This window comes from Sitodiplosis mosellana, unplaced genomic scaffold (assembly GCF_009176505.1).
Source record: "Sitodiplosis mosellana isolate CC-2019 unplaced genomic scaffold, AAFC_SMos_1.0 Smas_scaffold_5, whole genome shotgun sequence".
Lineage (NCBI taxonomy): Eukaryota > Metazoa > Arthropoda > Insecta > Diptera > Cecidomyiidae > Sitodiplosis > Sitodiplosis mosellana.
The window spans coordinates 6,689,961-6,713,601 of NW_022595248.1; the positions used below are offsets into that span (position 1 = coordinate 6,689,961).

Below are 23,641 nucleotides of genomic sequence, written 5' to 3' on the forward strand. Positions count from 1 at the left end.
TGCGAGCGAGTGTGTATCGCATAAAATGTCACCCATTGCGAAACTTGTTATCATTCATATGCTAATCTAACAGTAAGTCTAATCAGCAGGAACACTGCATAAAATTCACGAACGACAACTGGGAATAAGGGGAGGCGATGGAAACGACGACATCAGTAGATATGCAAAAGTATTCACGAAACGGTTTGCCATGATTAAACACTGCATTTGCATTCGTTTATATCTATCGGACCTGTGGGTTGAATGAGGTGCAGAGCGGGTTGTCAAAATCGAAAAATGGCAATTTTCCTGCTAGTTTTATCACTTTTTCGCTGCGCAAATTCCAGCACGTATCGACTATAACCGCCGCCGCTAATACTAAATAATTATAATGAATAAATTAATGGAATGAGTTTTGCACTTCAAAATTCCGAAGCTCGCCCTTACCCAGCCAAAGAATTGAAGAACTGCTGGCTTTTTTTGTTGTTGTGTGTGTGCTGTGTGTGTGTGTGTGTGTGTGTGTATGTGCAAAGGTTGTACCATTTATACCATGCTGTGTGAAATTTGTTTTTTTTCTTCTCTTTTATTCATAATGATGCTTCCATCGTAAATTCAGTGAATGTGTTACAACCACTTTGGAATTGAATGGGAAACAACGAGAAATAAAAAAAAAATAAAATCGATTTTTTACATTGAACGATGATACTTTGCCACTCTCTGTATGTCGTGATATTGACAGTCACATAATGTTTGTCTGCATTGTCATGGTTTATGTTGGTTTTCTTTTCCCCATCCTTCGTATGTGTGTGTACTTCATTCGTTTCAAAAGTTGCCGAAAATTTTTCATTTATGTCTTCTCAATGAAATGCTTTCATTTTCAAATCATTTTATATGGATGATCTGGACGAAACGACTAAAACAACAACAACAACAGTAACGCTGCTGAACTAAAAGTTCTCCACGGATATGAAGAAAGCAAAGTGGCCACTGTGATATGGGTCATCCATGCACTTGAATAATGGACACGCAATCAGCTCCATTAACCACAAAGTTGTTACATAAAAAAGCGAACGAACAACGATAACGGCGGCGGAAACGACGACGACGACGGTGGACGACTGAATTCAAGCGACACGAACTGAATCGTGTGAATTTTACTTTCATAATAATGCTAACACACATCAAATGCAAAGAACCTTGAAGAGTATAAAAAGTGTTATTCGTAAGCTTTATAGGGACGTGATTTCACTCCCAATATTTTAAGTATATAATTTAGCGCTTTTTTGTCGACATACAAAATTGTGTATCGTCATCGTCATTGTCATCGTTGTTGGGTATGTTTAAAATATTTTGTACACATAGTATTACAGATGTATCTCCTACACACAATGAAACACATTGATTGCCCACTTCTTTGAGAGTTGTAAGTTTTAAAACGTTTATGGAGCAGCTTAATGCGGTAATGATCACATTGAGGCAAAAATCGGTCGATTGCAAGCGTTTTTTGTGTGTGCAAAAATCCAATAAATTGTGCAAGTATAACGGTTATGTTACCTCTTCGATACAAATGAACTACAATGTCTCAAAGCTGTAAAACATTAAGTTGTTGTACACAAATTGTACTGAACCGAAAACAATAACAAAGAAAGAAAAAAAATACGACCAATAACATAAACTCCCATACTCCAAGATATGACGAGTAAATCGGAGTAAATAACATAAAAGTTCAATAAAAATAAAATAGTACAAGCAAATATAATGGATACAGTACATGATTGTTATTTTTTTCGTTCGTTGGTTCGTTGCTTTCGCTTTCTCTCGTCTCCGTGTAGTTGCTGTTTCAAAAACGAAAATATGATATTTTTTTTCTCCATTCAATACAATAAAGCGTGGTTGACAGTTCGAGTTTTATTGTTTCCGTGCACTGTATCGTCATATTATTGTTACATTGTTGTGATTTCATTCCCTAAATCTCCGGCCGTGCTCTATGCACGATAGAGCTGCCGCACAAAAAATAAATACTTTCATGGGTTCAACGCTGTGCATTGTGCATGTTTACTGGGTGTTTGCGTAATTTGTTTTTTCAGCTGCCATTCTTTATTTTCATTCGGTTGATATGTTAGCTTGAATCCTAAATGCGCTCCATTGTCGAAGGACTTAAACGAACCAACGAATGAAAAAAAATATGAAGAAGAATAATACAAAGATGCGAAAAACCAAATATAATGTAACAAGCATTACCATAATCACAGATTCGTTTGGAGCACACATCCACACACACATGCAGCCATACAGTGTTGCCTTGCACCATTTCGTCAAATGGCTTATTACATATGTACATACGGTTGAGAAACATTTAAATTGGATATGAGCTGTAAACAATAAAGCAAGCGCATAAATCCTTTCACACTGCCAATCTATAGTATAATTCATCAGTTAAATAAAATTCTATGGGGAGCAGTTCTTTTTTTTTTCTACGACTATTTTCAGTTAAGCGCATGCTTTTGATAGACCACCAACATCAACATTGCTAAACTTTTCGTGCCACGCAGTCCACGTTTATATTTTCTGCGTATTTATTGCTCTCACAGGGATTAGACAGCTTTATCATATTTTTTCCCCGTCTCTCTCTCTCTCTCTCTCTCTCTCGCTCTCTTCTTTCGCTCTATATCTTTTTCTGAAAAAAGCGCATGGGATTGGACAATCATTTCAAATTGCAATGATAAAATCCGTGACAGTATCGCTTCAGTCGCGCAAATTATAATGGGAGCGGGTTTTTGCGCGATTATTTTATCGATGCGATTGAAATTTGTGTGCGTGTGTGTGTGTGTATAAGAGTTCGCAAAACTGATTTCAACACTTTAACACTTCAATCGCATGTAATGCACATCATTTTGCCGACAGTGTGAAGGATTACAACGAAATCTGATTAATGAGATTTATTTCTCGTCTATGATCTCGAACCAAGTCTATTTACCAGAGCATATTGGATTGAGCACCCGGGTTACTACCATAGGGCGTAACATAACATTTCCCACGCCCCATAGAAAATGAAAATGAATCACCTTTTCTGTCGCTCGAAGCTAGCGTCGCTTTTTTGGCGGCTTTGAGAGGTTCATTTGTTTGATAAAGCGATTATTTTCACCATACGAACCATGTATGGATTAAATAATAATCATAAACAATAATTAGATGGCATTATGTGAACGAGCATTTTCATCCCTGGCAAGGAAAATTAATTTCACTGAACATTGTCGAAAATTCGCTCGCTTAACAAGTATTTGGATTGTCATAAAAAAAGAACATCCCGTTTTACTGCGCTTATGAGTGCAAAGTGGTTGAAAATTGGTTCGATGATGCCTTGTGAATCGGCAACGTATACTTTTTCGTGTGCCAAGTGTTTTTAGTATGAAATTGATGCGATTTTATTGGAACTATCGCTCATGTGTGTGATTGTGTATGTGCAAGTGCAAAATGAATAAAGGCACAAAATATAGGACAGACACCTGGAGATTCACAAGAAGTTAATTGAAAATACGAAGCAACTGATGATTGCTTCGCTTTTAGTAAATGCGGATGAATGATGATTGACTATTTCCAACAAATCACACATACTTCATACACGTATTGATTGCGCTATTTTGTTGCTATTAAACGAAATGCTTTCATTTTTAGCACAGCCACAACTGGCATGTATTCATCATCATCATCATCATCATCATTCGTCACAGTTGGGTTCCATTAAATGGACGATGATTGCGAATGTGATGGTGAATACCGAAGAAGAGATGGAGAGGGGAGGAAGGAGAAATGGAAAGAAAAAACACATACACAAACTTGATGCCATCAGTTTTAATTGAATCAGACGGATTAAAAATGATTACACGAAACATAATTAAACGCTAGCTCTCACTCTTTACGATGATGTTTAAGAACTTTGCTGCTGCTAATTAGTAACAGTAGAATAAACAAATTGACACTGATCTAAGATGGTGATTTTGGGGCTGTGTGCACAGAACGAGTGACAAAGAGTGTGGGAGAGAATGAGAGCGAGGGCTAAGAGGTTTTGAAAAAGAAGCAAATATGTCAAAAGATTATCGCTTCTTATCACACATTGATCTTGATGTTCCATCGAATTGAATGTCGTTCGTCTTGGTTTGTCTTCGTTTTTTTCATTGGTGCTCGTGTTGTTTAGAACATGTCGTGAACTTTTACGCTACTCGCTTTAGAAAAGATGAGTGTATAAGTTTTTATTTCTTCTCGCAAAATATGTGTCATTTGGCTTTTTTCCCCACTCAAAATAAATTAGATACTCATTGAGGACAGCCGCGGTGGCAAAAATCCTTTTCCATGGTTGATATAATCAGAGCGAAAATTTGGATTTATGTTACTGTGGTTGTTGCTGCTGCTGTTGTTGTTGTTGTTCTTTTTGCTGTTGTTGATGATGATGAAAAGAAAAACACCGATTAAGTTCAAAAAATAAATTGGAAAGAATGTCGGAAAAATGACTGACACAAAGTGGCAAACCCTATATGTAAGTTTTTCCACAAAGTGTTTGACATAAACATTGAAATTCAGGCTAAACGTTCTCGCACCACAAAATTTGCCACATACGTATATACTAGTACACATAATATACATGAAACTTTCAGCTTTTCCCATGCTGCGGCACCATGCCAGTATGTTCTTTATAATAAATTGAGAGTTGTGAAATATTAAATAGGTTAAAAACCTTTTCAATTTATTTTATCGCGCCTGATAGTGCTTCACGAAAACAAAAGAAAAGTCCTTTACACAACATACAACACACAGCGCAATACAAGTTTATGAGGGGCTTCTATTAATGGCGCATCGAACTGGAATGAAAACATTCTTTTTTCTGCCATGTCATTTTGGTATGTTTGTATTCCGAAACGAAACTCCGAAAAGAAATTCACATACTGTTAAGTCACATTCGTCAGAGACAAAAAAGACGGAGCTTTTCGCCTGCATTGGATTTTGTATGTTCGTGCGATCGGATTTTAATTTGGGCAAGTTCCAACGGCACCATTCATTGGAATGCGATTGTGAGAAGAGAAATATGAGTATAGTGTATGAGTGCATGAGTCTTCAAAAATCCGTCCAAAATCATATTTCAACTCAAAAACGACTGACAAACCATAGCTCTTTCTCTTTATAGTTATGTGTGTGTGTAAGAGGCAGTAAGCACTAGTGCAGTTTCGCAGAATGATAATGATGATGATGAAGCTCCGACCAAAAATTTATATGAATTATTAATTTTCATTTCAATTATTCAAATACCACTTGTCAAGTGCGTTGAACGTTGAACCCCACTGAGCATTAAATTTTATTCTAGTTTGTGTGTGTGTATGCTTGTGACGCCCACAGTGCGCACAAACAGCATCGCACATCGCCTACTCCGCTTCGACTATGGCCAATATGAAAAGAAGACAACACACCAAACATAATAAAAAAAGCCAGCTGCTATCGCTGGATAAAAATCGCTTCATTTTTCGGATGGCACACGATGAACGGCACTGGGCCAGAAACAGACAGAGCAAGCGAGTGGGCGAACGAGTGGGAGAGAACGAGAAAGAGAAACTGCAGAGAGAAAATGAGAGCAACGATTAGATGGTTATGTTCAACGGGAATGATGTTTGTGGTTGGCAAATACCATTAACAATGGAGCACAACAACATCATTTTATTTAAAGCAATTATCAGCATTGAGGCAAAACGGGCATGTACGTACATGGGGTTACACGCATTTCATTCAAACAAATGTCCACATTTTTGCGTCCTAAACAACGCAACATGCATCGCTTCGGTCAAAAAACCATTCCAAATGGAATGAATGGATGAAAGAACAGACCAAATAAATATACCAAGTCAACGTAACACAACAAGAACAGAATAAAAACTATACACAGTACACACACACACACACACACACACACACACGAGTACAATTTTAAATTTAATCATGTTTTTGTATGGCATGGCAAACCATCAAAGTAAATTTTCAAAACACAAACCAAATGAAATATGCAGAACTCATAGCACTCATCCTCCCACCCACCACATTTAAAATGGACGTGAAACATTTAATGGTCCACCGCCGTTGATAATAATCAATTTGGAATTTATTAGAATTCCAAATGGGAATCATATCGTGCGAAAATCGGATCGATTCTCGCCAAAATCAAATTTAATTGCAAATATTCGTACATCTCAATTAAATTTCAAATTTTGATTTGGATTTTCGAACATAATATTGTTACCTAGTGTGATTTGAGAACGACCGAATTAAATATGTAGCTGAAAATTAGATGAGCCACCGTTCACCGTCATTCAAAGTGGATTTATGTTTAATCGAATATTCAAGTGGAACACTTTTTGAGGTATTCATAATAATATTTGGTAGCATTGGTTTAACATGCGACGCCATTGGTATTGCAGCCATTTTTCGAGGTATTCTTCCCGTTTTATCAATGGCTTTTGGCTTCGATTTTTTATTGTTGACTGAAGTGAAACAAAATGATGTAGGTCACAATTATTTCTAATCTTTCATGGGATTCAAGCATAAATCCTTCCCTATTACTTTGGGTGTTGTGGACTGCACACATCTTTTGAGTTTGATGTTCGGCTGTATCTATGGGCAGTGTTGGGCAGTCATAATGATTTTTGTATCTAGATAAGATAAGATTTATTTCATTTTGAATAAAATGTATCTAGATAAGATGCTGTCATCTTATCTAAAAAATTGAGAAGATAAGATATTATCTTAGAAGAATCTAGATATTTTTCAAGATGTTTTATCATATTTTTTTAATCAGACTAAAATAATAAATAGTAGTCTTCTTCACAAACCATGAAAAAATATTTGAAATTTTAAGATTTTTTTTTTCAATTGAACATTAAAACATCTTAAAAGTATCTAGATAATAATGAGATTAAGAGTGGTGTATGTTTCAAAGACTTTGTATTGCAAAAAGTACAGTGATTTACCTACAATACACGTACCTACAGGTACTCATTTTCAACATCCTAGATATCTTTAATTTTTCAAATAAATTTCTGGTCAACGTCACAAACGTCTATATCATTTTTTAAGTGTAAATTATATGGAGATTTCACATGTCCAGAAAAAAAATCAAATCTTAGTTGCTCTTTTGCAATCATACTCCCAATGTATGTGCATTAATCACTTATCAGCCCACTTGTTGATAACAAATCATCTGGAACACTTCTTGATAAGCTACAAGGAAATTTATAATTGTAGACTATTTTCGGAGAGATAATCAATCGTATTCTGGATGTAAACAATACATTAAATTTTTCATTCCCACGCAATTTGGATGCTCTTCAAATCGATTTAAATTTCGAATTGTTTAGATGGGAACGAAAAAAAATCTACTCACCAATCTGTATCGTTTTTTTACAAATGATCTTTTGGTTGAGTGCTTCCAACAAATTCCGGTGTCCTGGTGGTGGACTGCAATCCACATAGCTCCATCTTCGTTGTTCGTCAGTAATTAAAGTTTCATTCAAATTGTCTTGGCAAAATGCTGCCGCATTTGGGTTATCCGATGAACATCTCCAACATAGAATGGCAAACACTTAAAAGAAATTTTTTAGTTTGAACTAATAATCCTTTTGGAGTTTTTTCATCAATATCACCGTGATTTACCTTCTTGGAATGAAATAGTAGCACAAACTACGATGGCAATTGACAAAATTTTAGCAACAAACATTGTTCTTTAACAATAGAAGAAAAACAGAATCCGTATTTAACTTTGCGAAAGACTCGTCGGAACTGAAAAATTCATCATTTATCAACTGCTTAAATAGTATAGCTGTAGAAATTCTGCGAAATCGAATATGATTTTATTCCTAATTGACAGGTTGCATGTTCAATCCGCTAAAAAAAATTATTTCAACGTATATACGGTGTCGGGATTAATTGATACGATTTCAATTTGCAATCAACTGATTATTATAATTAGATCGTCTTAGCAGAGGCATAAATCATTTGCTAATTATTTTTCACTGCAAAATTGTGGTTTTTCCATTTCAATCTCTTTTTTTTTTTTTTGCATTGACAATCATTATCAAATGATTAAAATTATATGAAACTATGTGAGTCTTTAATGTAATTAGCATCACTTAGCTCGTGACGCCTATAAGCGGAACTGTTGGTTTACTTGTACTTTTGAAAAACTTTATTTATGTTTTTTCAAAGCGACGGGGTATTTGCGTGCTGTCTGGCTAAAGTGTATCTGGTCAAACCTGTTTGACTTTATAATAATCATTATTTTGACGTTATAAACATCTGCAGGAAATGAATAAACCACTAAACTATTAAATTACTAATGATGAAATCAAACTATTGAATAAATACAGTTTTGTTTGAGTTAAGAGACATTGTAGAGTCGAGATTTTCTTCTCAGAAAGATTTGCATGTAACCAAGAGGTGTTTATCATACAGATTTTCGTGGAAGTATGAAAAAGTTGCCGAGTTTGAATGTCATGGAAAAATGTGTGCGTTAATTTCAAGTCGGATGAATCATTTTTTGCGTCGTAAGTAAATCCACAGACTCAAAAGATTCCCATAAATAAAAGCCAAGAATTTCCTATAGCCATATTATGTATACGTGTATACTTTGCGAGTGTGAAATGAATGAATGAAGTTGCAACATTCTCTATAGCATCGCGTTATCAATTCAACAAAGTCTTTGGTATTAATTAAAAAGCGACAGTTTTCGGGTAACTCAAAGAGAATGAGCGTGAGTTGCGCTGCCTTCGAGTAAAGTTGATGTGCTATTCTTCCATGTTTTATCCAGCTAATGGTTTTTCATGTTTAGTGCGGCACTCGAAATTGGATATAGAGCGGATTGACGCAATCGTGTTCAGCGAAGCGAACTGCTATGACAAGCTTTGGAATTTAAGTGTCTTGAAGAAAGTTGTGAAAACAAATAAATAGCCATTTATTTCAGTGGTAAATGGAGTAGGGGCCAAAAAAGCAGCAGTAGCAGCGGCAGCAGTAGCGAAAAAGAAAGAGAACACAGGGAAAATAGAGCAAACGGAAAATATAGTTTACGAACCGCACACATTACATCACAACATGGAAGTGATTGCAGTCATTTCACGTATTTGGTTATGAATTCGTGGAAAAAATGTGATGGAATTATTTCGAGCTTTTAATATAATACAATGAAGACATTGTGCTTTCGAAATGGCAACCAGCAGAAGAAAAATTTTTTTATTGCTTATGTAATTTTGTTATAACACTTTAATCCGACAAAGCACGTACCATGCGGTTCTGAAACGGACTGTGTTAAAGATACACTTCAAGCCGTTTTCCTCGTTTTTCCATAGCAATCCGACCATATTATAGTGCTGGAATGCTATTTTGCATTTAAAAATATTTTTTTTTGATTGAATGCGTGAAGTGAAACGAAAAACTTTTGGTTGATTGAAGATGGAGTGTGTTAATTTGATCAGAATTTTTCGAACAATTTCTAAATTTATTTTTATACTCATATTTTCGTTTTTTTTTCTCTCTCTTATTCTCTCGCCCATTTCTATCTCTAGTGGAAGTAAATGCAACCGCAAAGGATCCATTGTTTCCGAGGGATTTGTTCACTCTGGAAGAGCGTCGCAATGGTGCTATTATTTTACACATAATTGGAGTGATGTATATGTTTGTCGCTTTAGCTATAGTTTGCGATGAATTCTTTGTGCCTTCGCTGGACGTAATTATTGAAAAGTTGGATATCACCGATGATGTGGCAGGCGCAACGTTTATGGCAGCTGGTGGCAGTGCCCCGGAACTGTTTACATCGGTGATTGGTGTATTTGTGTCATTTGATGATGTTGGCATTGGTACAATTGTTGGTTCGGCCGTGTTCAACATTTTATTTGTTATCGGAATGTGTGCAATATTCTCAAAAACCCTACTCAGCCTCACATGGTGGCCATTGTTTCGCGATTGTACATTTTACAGTGTTAGTTTGCTAGTGTTGATCTATTTTTTTCGTGATAATAAAATTTACTGGTGGGAGGCGTTGATATTGTTTTCAATCTATGTATGCTACGCGGTGTTCATGAAATGGAATCATCAAATGGAGTGCCTAGTTAAAAAAATGCTGTACAAAAATAAGGTGACCAGAGTTCGAAGCACTGATCAACTAATGCCTGATAAGTCAGTAAGTAGTGGAACCATGCATGTGGTGCAGCTGTTTGTTTGTATCTCATTTTCAGCCAGTTTTTTTTTTATTTCAGTTTTTGATTTTTCGGTTTTTGTTATCAAATACTCAATTCAGTCCAATTTACAAAGCAAAAAAAAAAACACACATAAAATGAACCTCTTTTCCGCTGAACCCAATGAATATATTTACCTAAACTCTGAGTTTTTTTCCTTTTTGATTTTGTAAATTCGTTGATTTCGTTTAAATTGGCAACAAAATACATTGAGGAAGCAATTTGGTACAAAATGAACATCCCTCCAAAAACAAAATCTAGCTAATTTATTAGATAAAGCACAAAAATGAAACGAAACAAAAAAACACCAATTTTTTTTCCTAATTGATTTTTTTTGCACAATCCCAAGATTCCCAATCCCCCAACTCACTTGCTAAATATGCATTTTTTTCATTAATTATTTACGAGTTTACACCATATGGAATTAATAACTTCGAATTGGGAGTACAAAGCAAGTATAGATTGAGTTTGTAATGTGACAAAGAGGAAAGGGCACTTCTCAACTGAACGAAAAGAAATTTTGAAAAAAAAGTTGTTGAACTTTAAGAAAGCAGTCCGCTGAGGATGATTCCCATGTACTTTGTTTGACGTCAGCACATTGCCCAAAACGCGCCAGCCCGGATATTCTTCCGCTTTTTTCTGGATACATGAACAAACACTCACATTTGACTCAATAGGAGAAAACTTTTTTTTTAAAACGTCAATACACAATCGCAAAACACTGTCTGAACACACAGCGAACGGAAAACTATTTGAACATACGAGTTGTTCGTGGGGAAAAACTCAAAGCCATTAGTGGGTACAATCTGGATGGAAAAATAAAATCGATTAAATGTTTATATATTGAATTCATCGAAATAAAAGAAATAAATGAAAAATCCCCGAATTATGTTTAAGTCATGGAATTTAAAAGACTTTTAAACTTTTAATGAAAATCGTGGCCCAACTTTTGATCCAAAAAAAATTGTGGACCAACATGGAATTTGAATGTAAAAATCGAGCATCATTTCAACCGATTGGAAAAACTACTATGCAAACTTAACCACATTTACTTTTCGTTTGCATAACTTTTTTCGAACTGACGCCACATCCATTCAATTCGTAAACGGAGCGCACAAAATTCAATCCAATAAATCCATTGAACTAGTTTTCTCTTTTGAATTCCATTGCTATGCATACAAGTACGAAAAATCAACTTGTTGACATTCTACACAAATAGCTTTTTATTCCATCCTCCCCCCCAGTAAAACCAGGTACACACACACACACATACACATATTATCTGAAGCTGTTTGTTTCTCTGATTTATTGAGTCTTTTCCGTTGATTGTTTAACCTTGCTGAAAATCCCATTAAACCGACTAAAATCCTATCAAAATAAGAATCTCTTCGACTTTATTTTTTGGTTCTTTTTTTTGTTCTTTTTCCTGTGTATGCATTTGTCGAGTATTTGTCAAACTATCACTTACACAATTATTACATAGCTATGTTAATATACTGCCCAAAGCATTACGATATACAAAAATATTGCCCGATACACAGTGAAAGGCAAACTATATCATATAATTTATAGATGTTCGTAAAAAATTCGTAATTGTGAATGGAAAATACCGTTAAAAATTCGATTCCAAATTAAATATATCCTTTCTCTGTGTGTGTCCAAAGTCGCACGATCAACTCTTTCTCTCTCTCTCTCTCTCTCTCTCTTTCTCTATTTTATATCATAAATATTTTCCTTTTGATGTTAATTTCTTCTCTTCTTTTCACCTGTTTCGTAATGCCCTTTCAATAATTTACACATATATATACATATTTTGGTATGCTAATGGTAATGCAACAGTTTTTACATCCATATTTTTCGTGTATATTCGAATTATGTTTCAATTTGAGGCTTTTTTCGACGCGTTTCTGCTTGGTTGAATCAAATTATGAAAATTTATCAAATTATCGTGTCGTTTGTGCTCTTTTTCCTCTTGCTCTTTCTCTCGTTCTGTGTCTCTCTCTCATTTTTTAAACACCAATAAATCAAATGAAAGGAAAACATGAAATAATTGTCGTGGCAGACTATTTAAATATCACACGACACTGTTTTTCAATTTGATCTGTACACGCAAAATTTGTTCCGAAACAATGACAGAAAAAAATGTCTGACGATTGTTCCATATAGAGTTGAATGGGCAAGCGGAATAATGAAACTTAATTCTTTATTTAAATGAAGTGCCTCTGAGAAAAATTTTCAGTAAAAGTGCCCCACGAAAATGTTGTCTGAATAAATGACACGTGAATTTGTTTTCATGCAAAAAAATTCATGTACCACTTTTACTGAAAAAAAATTTACGGGGCGATTCAAATTGAACATTTCTCGTGGGGCACTGTTTCATACAGTATTTTTCGGTGACTTCACTCGTATTCATCACATTGTGCAAATTATGTGATAAGAAGCTCGAATTTCCATCGAAAAAAAAATGTTTAAAATTCTTTTTTCGATTCTAATACATTTATTTTTTGTGCCCAATCCATTAGTGTTATCGCCACATCGAAATTCGGACTCCTTATCACATAATTTGCACAATGTGATAAATACGAGTGACGTCACCGAAAAATATTGTATGAAAGAGTGCCCCACCAAAAATGTTCAATTTGAATCGCACCGTAAATTTTTTTTCAGTAAAAGTGGTACATGAATTTTTTTGCATGAAAACAAATTCACGTGTCGTTTATTCAGACAATATTTTTGTGGGGCACTTTTACTGAAAAAATTTCTCAGAGGCACTTCATTCAAAAGAAAGAATTACGTTTCATTATTCCGCTTGCCCATTCAGTTGTCTGTATGTTAAACACCTATTTTAAAATTCTTGCATAAATTGCTGGAAAATGAAGCAAGCAGAAACGTTTTATATTGAATATAATGACCCAATTCTAGTCATATGCTGATTTATTTCTCCTTTTTCTTTCTAAATAAATAGGCTTGTACTTTGTTGAGAAAATAAAAACATTTCCGTTTTTCTCGCCCCTCGTTCGTTTCTTGTTTGCATTACAATCATTTTTGTTCTTGTTGCTTAGCTGTCAATGTATGTAGTTGCCATTTAAACGTTCAATGAATATTTTGTTTTAATTGTTCCATGCATTTTTGAACCGATCAAAATGAATATTAATCATTTGCCATTTCTTTTACTTTTCGTCTTTTTTTGTGTGTTCACAAATGAAATAAAAAAACACAATTGCAAAATGTCAAACTAAAAAATCACGAAAAAACAAACAAACAAACCAATGATGCAGAATAATGCGGCGAACTCATCCGAAACGTCAATGGCAACACAACCAGGTGGATCGATGACGTCGAGAGCTGCATCTGAAACGCGAGCTGTTCCGGGCGGTAGCGGTACAAATCATTCATCAGCCGTAACTGGTGCGAAATTTCGACATGGCCTTCTACAACTGATGATACACACCATTGACCCAATGCATGACGGTAATTTTCAATTTCCGTTTATTATCACCGACTTACTCTCGAGTGTATTTGTTGGTGCTGTGCCGTTTGGCTGCACATGAGTCAAAGCAACTAATACAAATACATAAGAGGAAGTGGAATTAATTGAGAAAAAAAGAAAGAGAATATATTTGACCAAATTTGTCGTTTGTCCTTTTGTTCGGGTCGCTGCAGGAAAAGTCGATGAAAAAGCAACGCAATTGCACGCTATTGCTTCCTTAAAAGTTTTACTTGATGCAACAAAACCACAACGAGGAGCCGCAACATCCACAGCTGCCAATAACGTTAAAATCAATTTCAAAGAAACGACTCTAGTTGGAGACCGACCAAATGGCAACATAGACACTACACTCGATTCGGTAAAAGCTCAATTTTTCTTGCTCTTTGTCTCTCATCCTTCATCTCCCTTCGTCAGTTGCCAACTGTTTTCCAATTCAATTTTTTTCTTCTACGCTTTGATTTATTTGATTCGCTTTCATTGAGTTTCCTCTCTCTCTCTCTCTCTCTCTCTCTCTCTCCCATTTCGAACTGTAGCAAAGTAACGATTTAGAAGATGTGAACGAACCATTGGATATGGCGTGGCCCAAAGAGGGTCGAAAGCGTTTGAGCTACGTGCTCGTTGCACCAATATTGGTGCCACTATGGCTAACACTTCCAGATACACGAACGCCGCGCGGTAAACGGTTTTTCGTCGTAACATTTCTCGGTTCGATCGCTTGGATAGCCGCATATTCATATCTTATGGTGTGGTGGGCGAACGTGTTCGGTGAAACGGCTGATATTCCGCCTGAGGTAAATAATGGGGGGAAAAATGGAAAAAAAGGAAAACGCACACAGAGTGAACGAAAATATTGCCAACAATTTATCATTTGACAAATTGTGCGCTGTCCTCTTTACGATTTTTTACAAAACATGTATAATTTATCATTGTCTCGTGCTAATCAGTTCATTTTCTCTGCTCAATTTTGCCGCTGCTGTTTCGTAATTCGGATTTCTCGTTGCAATTAGGTGATGGGCTTGACTTTTCTTGCCGCTGGCACATCCATTCCGGATTTAATAACGTCAGTAATCGTGGCGAGAAAAGGATTTGGCGATATGGCTGTATCAAGTTCGGTTGGAAGTAACATTTTCGACGTCACTGTTGGGTACGTACAATTCACATCGAAATCAATTTGATTTGCTTTTACTTTTCTGTTTGTTTGCATCAAACTAAATAAACTTCATTTTGTGTCCATCGAATTGTGCACTCATGAAGACTGATGAGAAACAAGCGAAAACAAATTGTGGGAAAAAAAAGAAGAAAGACAATCCAATGCACAAACACACAAATCGCCGTTTCGCATTGTCTTCACGAAAATCGCATTGAAATCAAGAAAAAGATTTTGCTCAGGAAATGCTTTTCGCTCGCTATTGATCTAGTGGCAGAAGAATAAGCACAAATGAGCATTGTCCTGTTCTGCCGTTTGCAGTTAGCTGTTCAACGATGCGCACACAATTCAACAATTGCATATCTACAATTTAATTTTAACTTATGATCCGTTTCATGTTTCTTTCTTTCTCTTCCACTTTGCCATTCGCCAGTTTGCCGATACCTTGGCTGCTCTATGGTATATTTTTCCAGGCGCCGGTCGAAGTCAATTCATGCGGAATGGTATGCTCGATTGCCATTCTATTCATGATGCTGTTATTTGTCATTGCATCAATAGCTTGTTTCCAATGGCGTATGAACAAAGGTCTTGGTGTGACAATGTTTTTGCTCTATTTCGTATTCGTGGCCATTTCATTAATGTTCGAATACAAACACTTGACGTGTCCATTTTAAACGTGTGATGACAGAATAAAAAAAAGGTAACAACCGACCCATTTCAAACATACACACACACACACACAAACATATATATATACAAAATAGACTACCTTCAACCCAAAGTATTTTCGACGGCAGAACAACACCGAACAAGAAACAAGTACCGAAAAAACTCGTGAATTATGCTTGAAGATAAGGCAATAAAATGAGTGCATGTTAGGTTCGAGAAATTATTCGAGCAAAATCAAGAACGAGCAAACAGCTACAACCAGAAGAAGAAGAAGGAGAAGAAGAAAAACACTGAGTTTGGAGACATTTACGGGAGAAAAAAAATTACAAACACACACATACACACAAACACGATAGATTTTCAAGAAATTTTATGCATTTTATCGGTAGAGAGCGAATATCAGGTCCTTTTTATCCGCAAAATACGATTTTTAAATGCTTTTAAAAAGTTTAAAAATGAATTCAACGACGAAATTATATACATAAAATATGTAAGACATGAAAATATTAACAACAACAGCAGCAGCAGCAGCAGCAAAAAAAAACAACTATTAAAAATGCAAACGCAATTTCTGAGCACGATATTTTTTTGGCTATAACGACAACAACAACAAAACATTTTCTGAAAATGAACTGTTTTAAATTTACGAACAAAATATGCAAATTCGCCACAGCAACTCACACACACACACACAGTGTGTTTGTTACACACTCTACAACAATGTAAAACAAGGCAGGAGTTTTTTTTTCGTCGTTTCGGAAACAGTTCAGATTCAGCAATAAAACCCTGGCGCACAATTTCAGAGGCAAATAAAAATGCAACAACAACAAAATGCAAATGAAACTTCTGATTCAATGAGACTACTCAACCAATAACAAAATATATTATGAATAAACTGAAGAAGCAAACAAAAAAAACCATGTGTCGATACAATTTATATACAGAATTTATTTAATTAAAGGAAGAAAAAAAACCAAATTGTGAATCCACCACATGGATGAGTTAATCCAGTTGTTACGAATTTCGTTTATTCACGTTTCTAGTTGATTCTCTCCCAGTTAACATTTCCTCCCCTGAACAAACCATAACAAAGCTCTTCAAATGTGGCCACACCAAACAATATGTGATGGTCTTTGCACATTTGCATGCAACTTTTACTCTAACCTACAATACTGTTCTTCATTCAATAATAATTTCTCGCGTTTCATTTCTCGAACCAAATTTTTTTGACGTTGAAAAAAAACACTCAAATAGTTTGTCTTTCCTCTCTATGATGAATATAAACGGCAACCAACTCAGTCGAACTCCACTGTCGAAGTTAGTGTATACTTTCTAGTCCGTGTGTCTAGAAAAAAAAACAACCCGTTCTGCACGTCGCCCTTTGCAAACTGAAATACGACAAAACAACTACAAACGAAACGATACAAAATAAAAACGATAAACGAACTCAAATGGAAAAGCAATATTTGCTCAATTTATTTAATAATTACATTTATACAAAAAAATAGGAAAATAGGATGATAAAAAAAAACATAAACGGCCTTAGTAAAAGACAAAAAAAAATGTTCGAAAATGACAAAAAAATATCAAAATAAGATCTTAAAGCATCCCAAACTATAGGACTTACTGTTGCTAAACAAACTTGAACACACACACACACTTGCTGTGTTGCTCGATTATCTGGCTCAATCGAGTGGGTTGTTGCAAAGACACGCGCGCACACGATGGGAGATGAACACAAAAATAATAAGATAAATCCATTGATTTTAGTGGCAGCAAATGAGATCCGGATCATTTGGGATAGTTTGCGTTTAGTTAATTTATTCCTCTCGAATATCCCTCTTTCTTAATCAAAAAAAAAACCCAAAACCAAACAAAAAAAAAACCAACGCGTTGTCGTCACATATATATATATAATACCGACGATCGATCCAATCACTCAACTCACTCTCACATAAACAATGATGAAAAAAAAATACATTTAAAAACTTAATTTAATATATGCTAATTCCTACTGTAGTTAAAGTGTAAATCGTTCACTTATAGACAACAACTAACAAAAACCAACACACACGAAAACCTTTTCATACCATTTAAAAAAGAACACACATGGAAATAACGCTTTAATTGAACACTATATATTCTTATTGTATAATCAATTATTAACGAAGTAGACGCAACGGAAACTTGTTTCGAGTGACTAAAATGCATCTTCGAATCTACTTCTGAACCACACACAACAACCAAACTTTAGCCATTAAAAACAAGGACAACAACTGAATCATTCGAAAGTAAAAACATTCAACACAAAATTCGATCTGAACTGCTTCAGACAAATTTATCTAACAAACACACAACAACAACAACAACAAATTGTAAACCTATTTATACTATATATACATACATATATCCTTCAAAACTCCTTTTCTCTTTTAGAATGATAAATAGATTCAAATAAACACACAAGAAGATATGAAAAAAAAACTTTACAACATATTATGAACTTATTAAAAAATGACATCAAGTATTTTTTTAAAATTCGGATGCACATATCGTTGAAATTAAAAAAAAACTATTCATATATACAAAGAAAAACCTTTTACTTATACTTAATTGAACTAAAACTAAACCAAACTAAGATACAAAAATGAAAAAAAAATAACTAAACGATGAGAAATGAATACCGACACCAGAAAATTTGAGTACGAACACAAAAGATATAGTCTCTGAAAACGGATTGGTAATTTTTCGGGCTTTCAGTTCTTCTTCATCTGGTGCTGTACCAGATTTTCAATAAGATCCGGACGCATTTATCTTCTTTTGCAATAACAACAAAAAATTGGTTTTAACGTGAGCAATCGGGTGCGCTTTCCACACGAACACGCCAATCCATCTAAATAATGCGCTTTCAAATGCAAGTTCATCTGTCCAAGTCCTTTGAAATTGAATGAGCATTTGCCGGTTTTTTTTCCTCATTTCTCCTTGTCCATCGCGAACAACACATAGAAAAAACGCGAACTAGTTGTCGTTATTAATTGATTGGCCTCGTTTTGTCGACGTGATGGAAAAGAGTAAATTTTAAAATGAAAATGTAGCCGCCGCCGGCAACAGAAAGTTTTGATAGTATCCAGTTGATACTATCCACAAGATACCGCATATGATACCGAATGATGAATGTATAGATAGCAAACGAATGACATTTGATTGATCGAATTTCATATGCGTTATAAATTGGGAACGAAATGAAAATGGGAACGAAAAGGAAATGGAACGAATTGAGTTTGAATCTTTTAAAGGCCATAGCATCTTTTCAGGGCAGCCAGATAGAGACAGCCATTTGAAATCCTCAATAAGCAAATCATCGACACAAGAAAATAACGATCACGACACACAAGTGAACGATGTTATTGTTATATTTTGATAAACTATTACTGGCGTGTAGTGACACACTCTCACCTCAATCGCATGCTTAGAATGAGCGAACGAGAAGAAGAAGAGTGTAAACACCGAAAATAAAACAAATGAAAATAAAGTACACACAAATTAATCAAAGTCTCAAACGAGATAGAAGAAATTTAAAAATAAATAAATAATAGACAACAAATGGCATTGCAAAATGTGCATTTGAATCATAATACGCTTCTTATAATTAATCGAATAATATACTGAGGAAGAAAAAAAATGAGTAAAACAAAGAGAAATACAGTGAACTAGACGAAAAAAAAAATAAATAAATTGTTTTAAGTGAAATTTTGACGCGAATGCAAGTATTTAAATGGAAATACAATAATAAGTACTAAAAAAGGGAGAAAAAATAATGAAAAAAAAACCATTTTACTATATGCATAGTGAGTGTAGTCATTAACAAAGAGCAAATAAAAGCAAATTTAAGACAGTTCCAGAGAAGTGTAAGAAGAATGAACAACAAATAGCCTAGATTGAACTTATATAGTGTTTTAAATCGAAGATGATTCAAGGAAGAACTTTTATCGTAGCATTTTTTTTCTGCGGGTGGGGTGGGTGAAATAGGTGAAAACCGATAGCAAGCTTCCCATTATCTTGTTTAGCATTTTGTCAATTTCAATTCGAATTAGTTTTTTGTGGTTTCTTTCGTTTTTTTTTTTTTAAATAAAACATTTGCTGCTTACATTTACAAGCCATTACACACACATTACAAACACCATAAGAGAAGGATTCAATTGTTAGTTCCACAAAAGATACGAACAAAAAACAAATAATAATAAAAAAAACGGTACAATAAAAGCTACACAATTTTTTTGCCGAACGAAACTTAAGTAGAAAAAATTTAAACAAAAAACAAAATATATATGGAAGGTTTCAAATCATACTTATACACACAAATGAGTACATTAGCATCAAAACGAAGACGAAAAAACAAAAGCAACTGACATCGTTTTTATATACAACAACAATTTCACATCTTTGTCAATCATTACTATCTCAAGTTGAACGAATCGGACCACAAATCACATTCACTCAATGAAATCGATGCAACTTAACATATTAACGAACGTTCGTTGGCAAAAGAAAAACAGCAACAGAAAAAAGTCCATATAATTTCGGCCTGTAATTGTTTGTTTGACGCTCATCTGCCATAGAATCTATATCACAACAGCTACACATAAACAACATTTTAGTAACAATTGGCAGCCATTCTCTTTGTTCCACTGATGACTCTCATTGTTCTCGTTATCTGTTCTCTTTCCTTATTTCTCTATCTATCTCTCGTTGTTTTTATTCTTTTTCACAATTCGAACGCCTTCCATATCCTTGTACATATACTTACGCAAAATGATTATAAATGAAAGTAACTACAGTTTTTTTAGGGATAGTTTTCTTGTTGTTTATTCCTCTGATATAAAAGATATTTGTTAATTGTATATTTTTACAGAAAAAAAATTAGCAAATCTTTGATCTTGTAGTGAAGACATAGAGGAAACCAAAAATGGTTTAGAGATAGAAGAAAATGAGAATCAAGACGAAGTGGATCGGTTTTAAGTATCTCGTGTGCAAGAAAGAGAGAGAGAAACACACAATGACAAGAATTTTATTTCATTTTTTGTTGTTGAATGAAACATGCAGCTTTTGCGAATTGAAATCGGTCTGAATCGATTTTAATGCCATGAAATTCGTTGAATCTTAACAATAAATTAAGAAAAACCCAAAAAAAAATTAACATATACCTAGAGTAAACTTCTATTGCTAAGACAACAATGGAAACAAATCTATAAAGCAGTTATGAATATTGTAGAAAACTAGAAAACGATAAGATGTTTCATGTTATGTAATTGAATCAAATAAAAAAACAAACCAACAAGCACGCACGTTCGATGAAACGAAGGAGAAAAAAATGTAACATTTCAAAGGACACACACACTCTAAAGTAAAATACAAGTAAAGCGTTCTAAAGAGACCACGTTATAACAAAAAAAAAATTAAATTTCAAAAGAAAATGTTTTCTGTAACGTTAAAAACATACAATGTATCTAGTGTTATGAATTATGTGAGATAAGAAACGTCCCAAATGAAGCGCTTTTAAATGAAAATTACAACAGCAACCAAATTGAAATAATTATTAAATGACAACAAACACAAAAATGACATGAACTTTAAGAACAAACAACAACTCGTAAGAATAAATTGATGAAAATGTTTTAGCTATTAGGTAACATAGGTATAAAAATACACAATACTGCACAACAATTCGCATGGAAGCATTACCACTTCTGCACCCCTAAATTCGTTATGTTTCACATTCAAATGGGTTTGATGATTTATTTTTCGTTGTGACCATTTGTTTCCCTTTAAATTCCCCACATTTTTCACTTTTTTTTTCTTATTTGAATCAATCTCAAGATCATTTCTTTAAAATCTTTCGATTATTGATTATTTCGTTTTGATAAAGCGTCATTCGATGATTCACAACAACGACATCATTTTCGATTAATTAGATTTACACCACGATCGATCTGAATACAATTTGATTTTGCGTTTGCGTACAATTTAAAATGGAAATTAAGTGCAAAAATGCAACATGGAAAACGTTCTCATCACTGCCGTTTTTACGAATGAAACTCAAATCTCTAGATCCAAATTCGCATGATACATAACAAAATACGTATCCCAACGCAAATTCACGGAAGAGTGTTGCACTTGTATACACTATAGATACACCGTTTTGAATTAGTGAAACCAACAAAAAAACAAAAAACATACTTGATCACAAAATATAGTCCAAATCCATTTTTCTTCAGTGAAATAGCCTTAAAAAATACCAATTCATCTAGAATCTATTTAATCGATCATCGACATGTATTTCATTCCGGTTAATCAAAGCTTTATTGAGATAAATATATATCCATTTCGAACACGCGTGAAAGATCACAAACAACGACATTTTATTTAATGGCAGAAATGCATTTGCACACCAATACACACGTCGATATCTATTAACAAAATAAAACAGTTAACAACAAAAGTGAATAGCCAGCATTACACTTTGCGTAACACTCAAACAGCAAATTCGATTTTTCGTTTGATTCTTTCACATTAGAACCTCTTTCCTCCTTTCGATAATGACAGTACGGTCATTTTCTAGAAATTCACACAAACTCTTGACACGTTACAAACATACGGAATAATATTTCAATTCACGGGAGGTACAAATATTTCATTTAATAAACTGTACAATGTTTTTTCAACACTTTTGATGATGTACGTAATGTATAAAAAACAACAACAACAACTAAATATTTTCATCATACTATAGCTCTACTATATATACTGTCTAGCATTTTAACGAACGAAGCAAATCTTCCATTCGTTTTTTCTCTCCTTTTTTCCTTTCATTTTTCAAACGCTAGTTTTTATTTTCATCCTATATAAGGTTTCCCAACGAGAGAATTCAATTGAATTTGTTGAGAAAAATGCTTTATAAAGTATTTCCATCGTCTTACTTTTGGATCTCACTATAGTGAGTATTCAGTATGCTGAATGTATGAAGATTAAATTCCACATTCCGTTGCAGGGAAACATGTTTTCCCATTCGAAAAATATTTACCCGTTTGCTATCCATTTGAAATGACTAATTTCTCTGCGATACTACTGTTATTTCGTTTCCATCTGCCAATGACACGTATATTATCATGGACAATGGATATTCAGTCCTTGCATCCATCCATTTTCAGTTCTTGATCTAATCGAAAACCAAAAATTCAACGAATTCGAGTCGATTCTCTTGTTAGAAGGCTTTTTATATGCATATCAGATGTTAATCTAGTCAGTACTTTCAGAACTAATTCTAGTTGCAAATCAGCCACAAAAAAAGTATTCTGGTCATTAGGAACATTGATCGCGTTTTAATTTAGCAGAAGATAATTTTTCACAGAAAAACACTGTTAATTTATGCTTTTATTGATTGTAAAGAAAAATGGACAAACGGTTTTTTGAAATAATATTTGTTATGACCAAATCTGTAGATAAATTTTTTTAAGGAATATACAATTTTAAAGTTTACCGTTGATCGAAATGTACACATGACATTTGATTTTCCCTCAAATCTCTCGTAGAAGTCGATATAGCTTCATTCTGCTCTAAAAACCTAACTTTGCACATGATTAAAGCGGTGTGTCAGTGACACAGTGTCAAATCTATGCATTTTCGTCTGTCTTATGAAGTATGATTTCAATTTGTTTTGCACTCTACTCAAAAAATATTTAAAGAATGCTCTTGTTTATATTTTTACGTTAACCTCATTGCCGGGTAAACTTTTTCGGCACATAAACCTCTAATCTAATGGCTATAATCAACATTTTCTGGGGCATGATGTTATAACATTAATCTCGTGATAAAAAAAAGTTTTCAAGAATTGATGATTGGCGCTTGTGAACTCTTTCAACGAAGTTTGCTTATAATGGGGATTTTGTATATCAGTTTATCAGTGCATACCTATCTGATTGATAGATCCCATTTTTCGCTTTCGGGATGACGAATGATCATTATTGTATTCGCATAGACGAAAAAAAAAGAAGAAAAAACATAGTTTTTATCGTAATACTTATGAGGTTTATAAAA

At 34.2% G+C, this 23,641-nt stretch overlaps 1 protein-coding gene across 5 annotated transcripts in view; it reads left to right on the forward strand.

Moving 5' to 3' along the window:
• Positions 1-16,982, forward strand: part of LOC129567098 (sodium/potassium/calcium exchanger Nckx30C) — a 31,476-nt gene extending 14,494 nt beyond the window's left edge. For 2 of the 5 annotated variants that reach the window (XM_055443675.1, XM_055443678.1), the window contains exons 2-7: positions 9,573-10,186; positions 13,520-13,712; positions 13,905-14,089; positions 14,265-14,522; positions 14,739-14,875; positions 15,312-16,982. In XM_055443675.1, the coding sequence (XP_055299650.1) occupies positions 9,573-10,186; positions 13,520-13,712; positions 13,905-14,089; positions 14,265-14,522; positions 14,739-14,875; positions 15,312-15,552 (1,628 nt within the window). In that variant the 3' untranslated portion in view covers positions 15,553-16,982. The remainder of the gene's footprint in view (positions 1-9,572; positions 10,187-13,519; positions 13,713-13,904; positions 14,090-14,264; positions 14,523-14,738; positions 14,876-15,311) is intronic. The other 3 variants (XM_055443677.1, XM_055443674.1, XM_055443676.1) reach the window with 3 other exon arrangements.
• Positions 16,983-23,641: the final 6,659 nt, after the last annotated feature.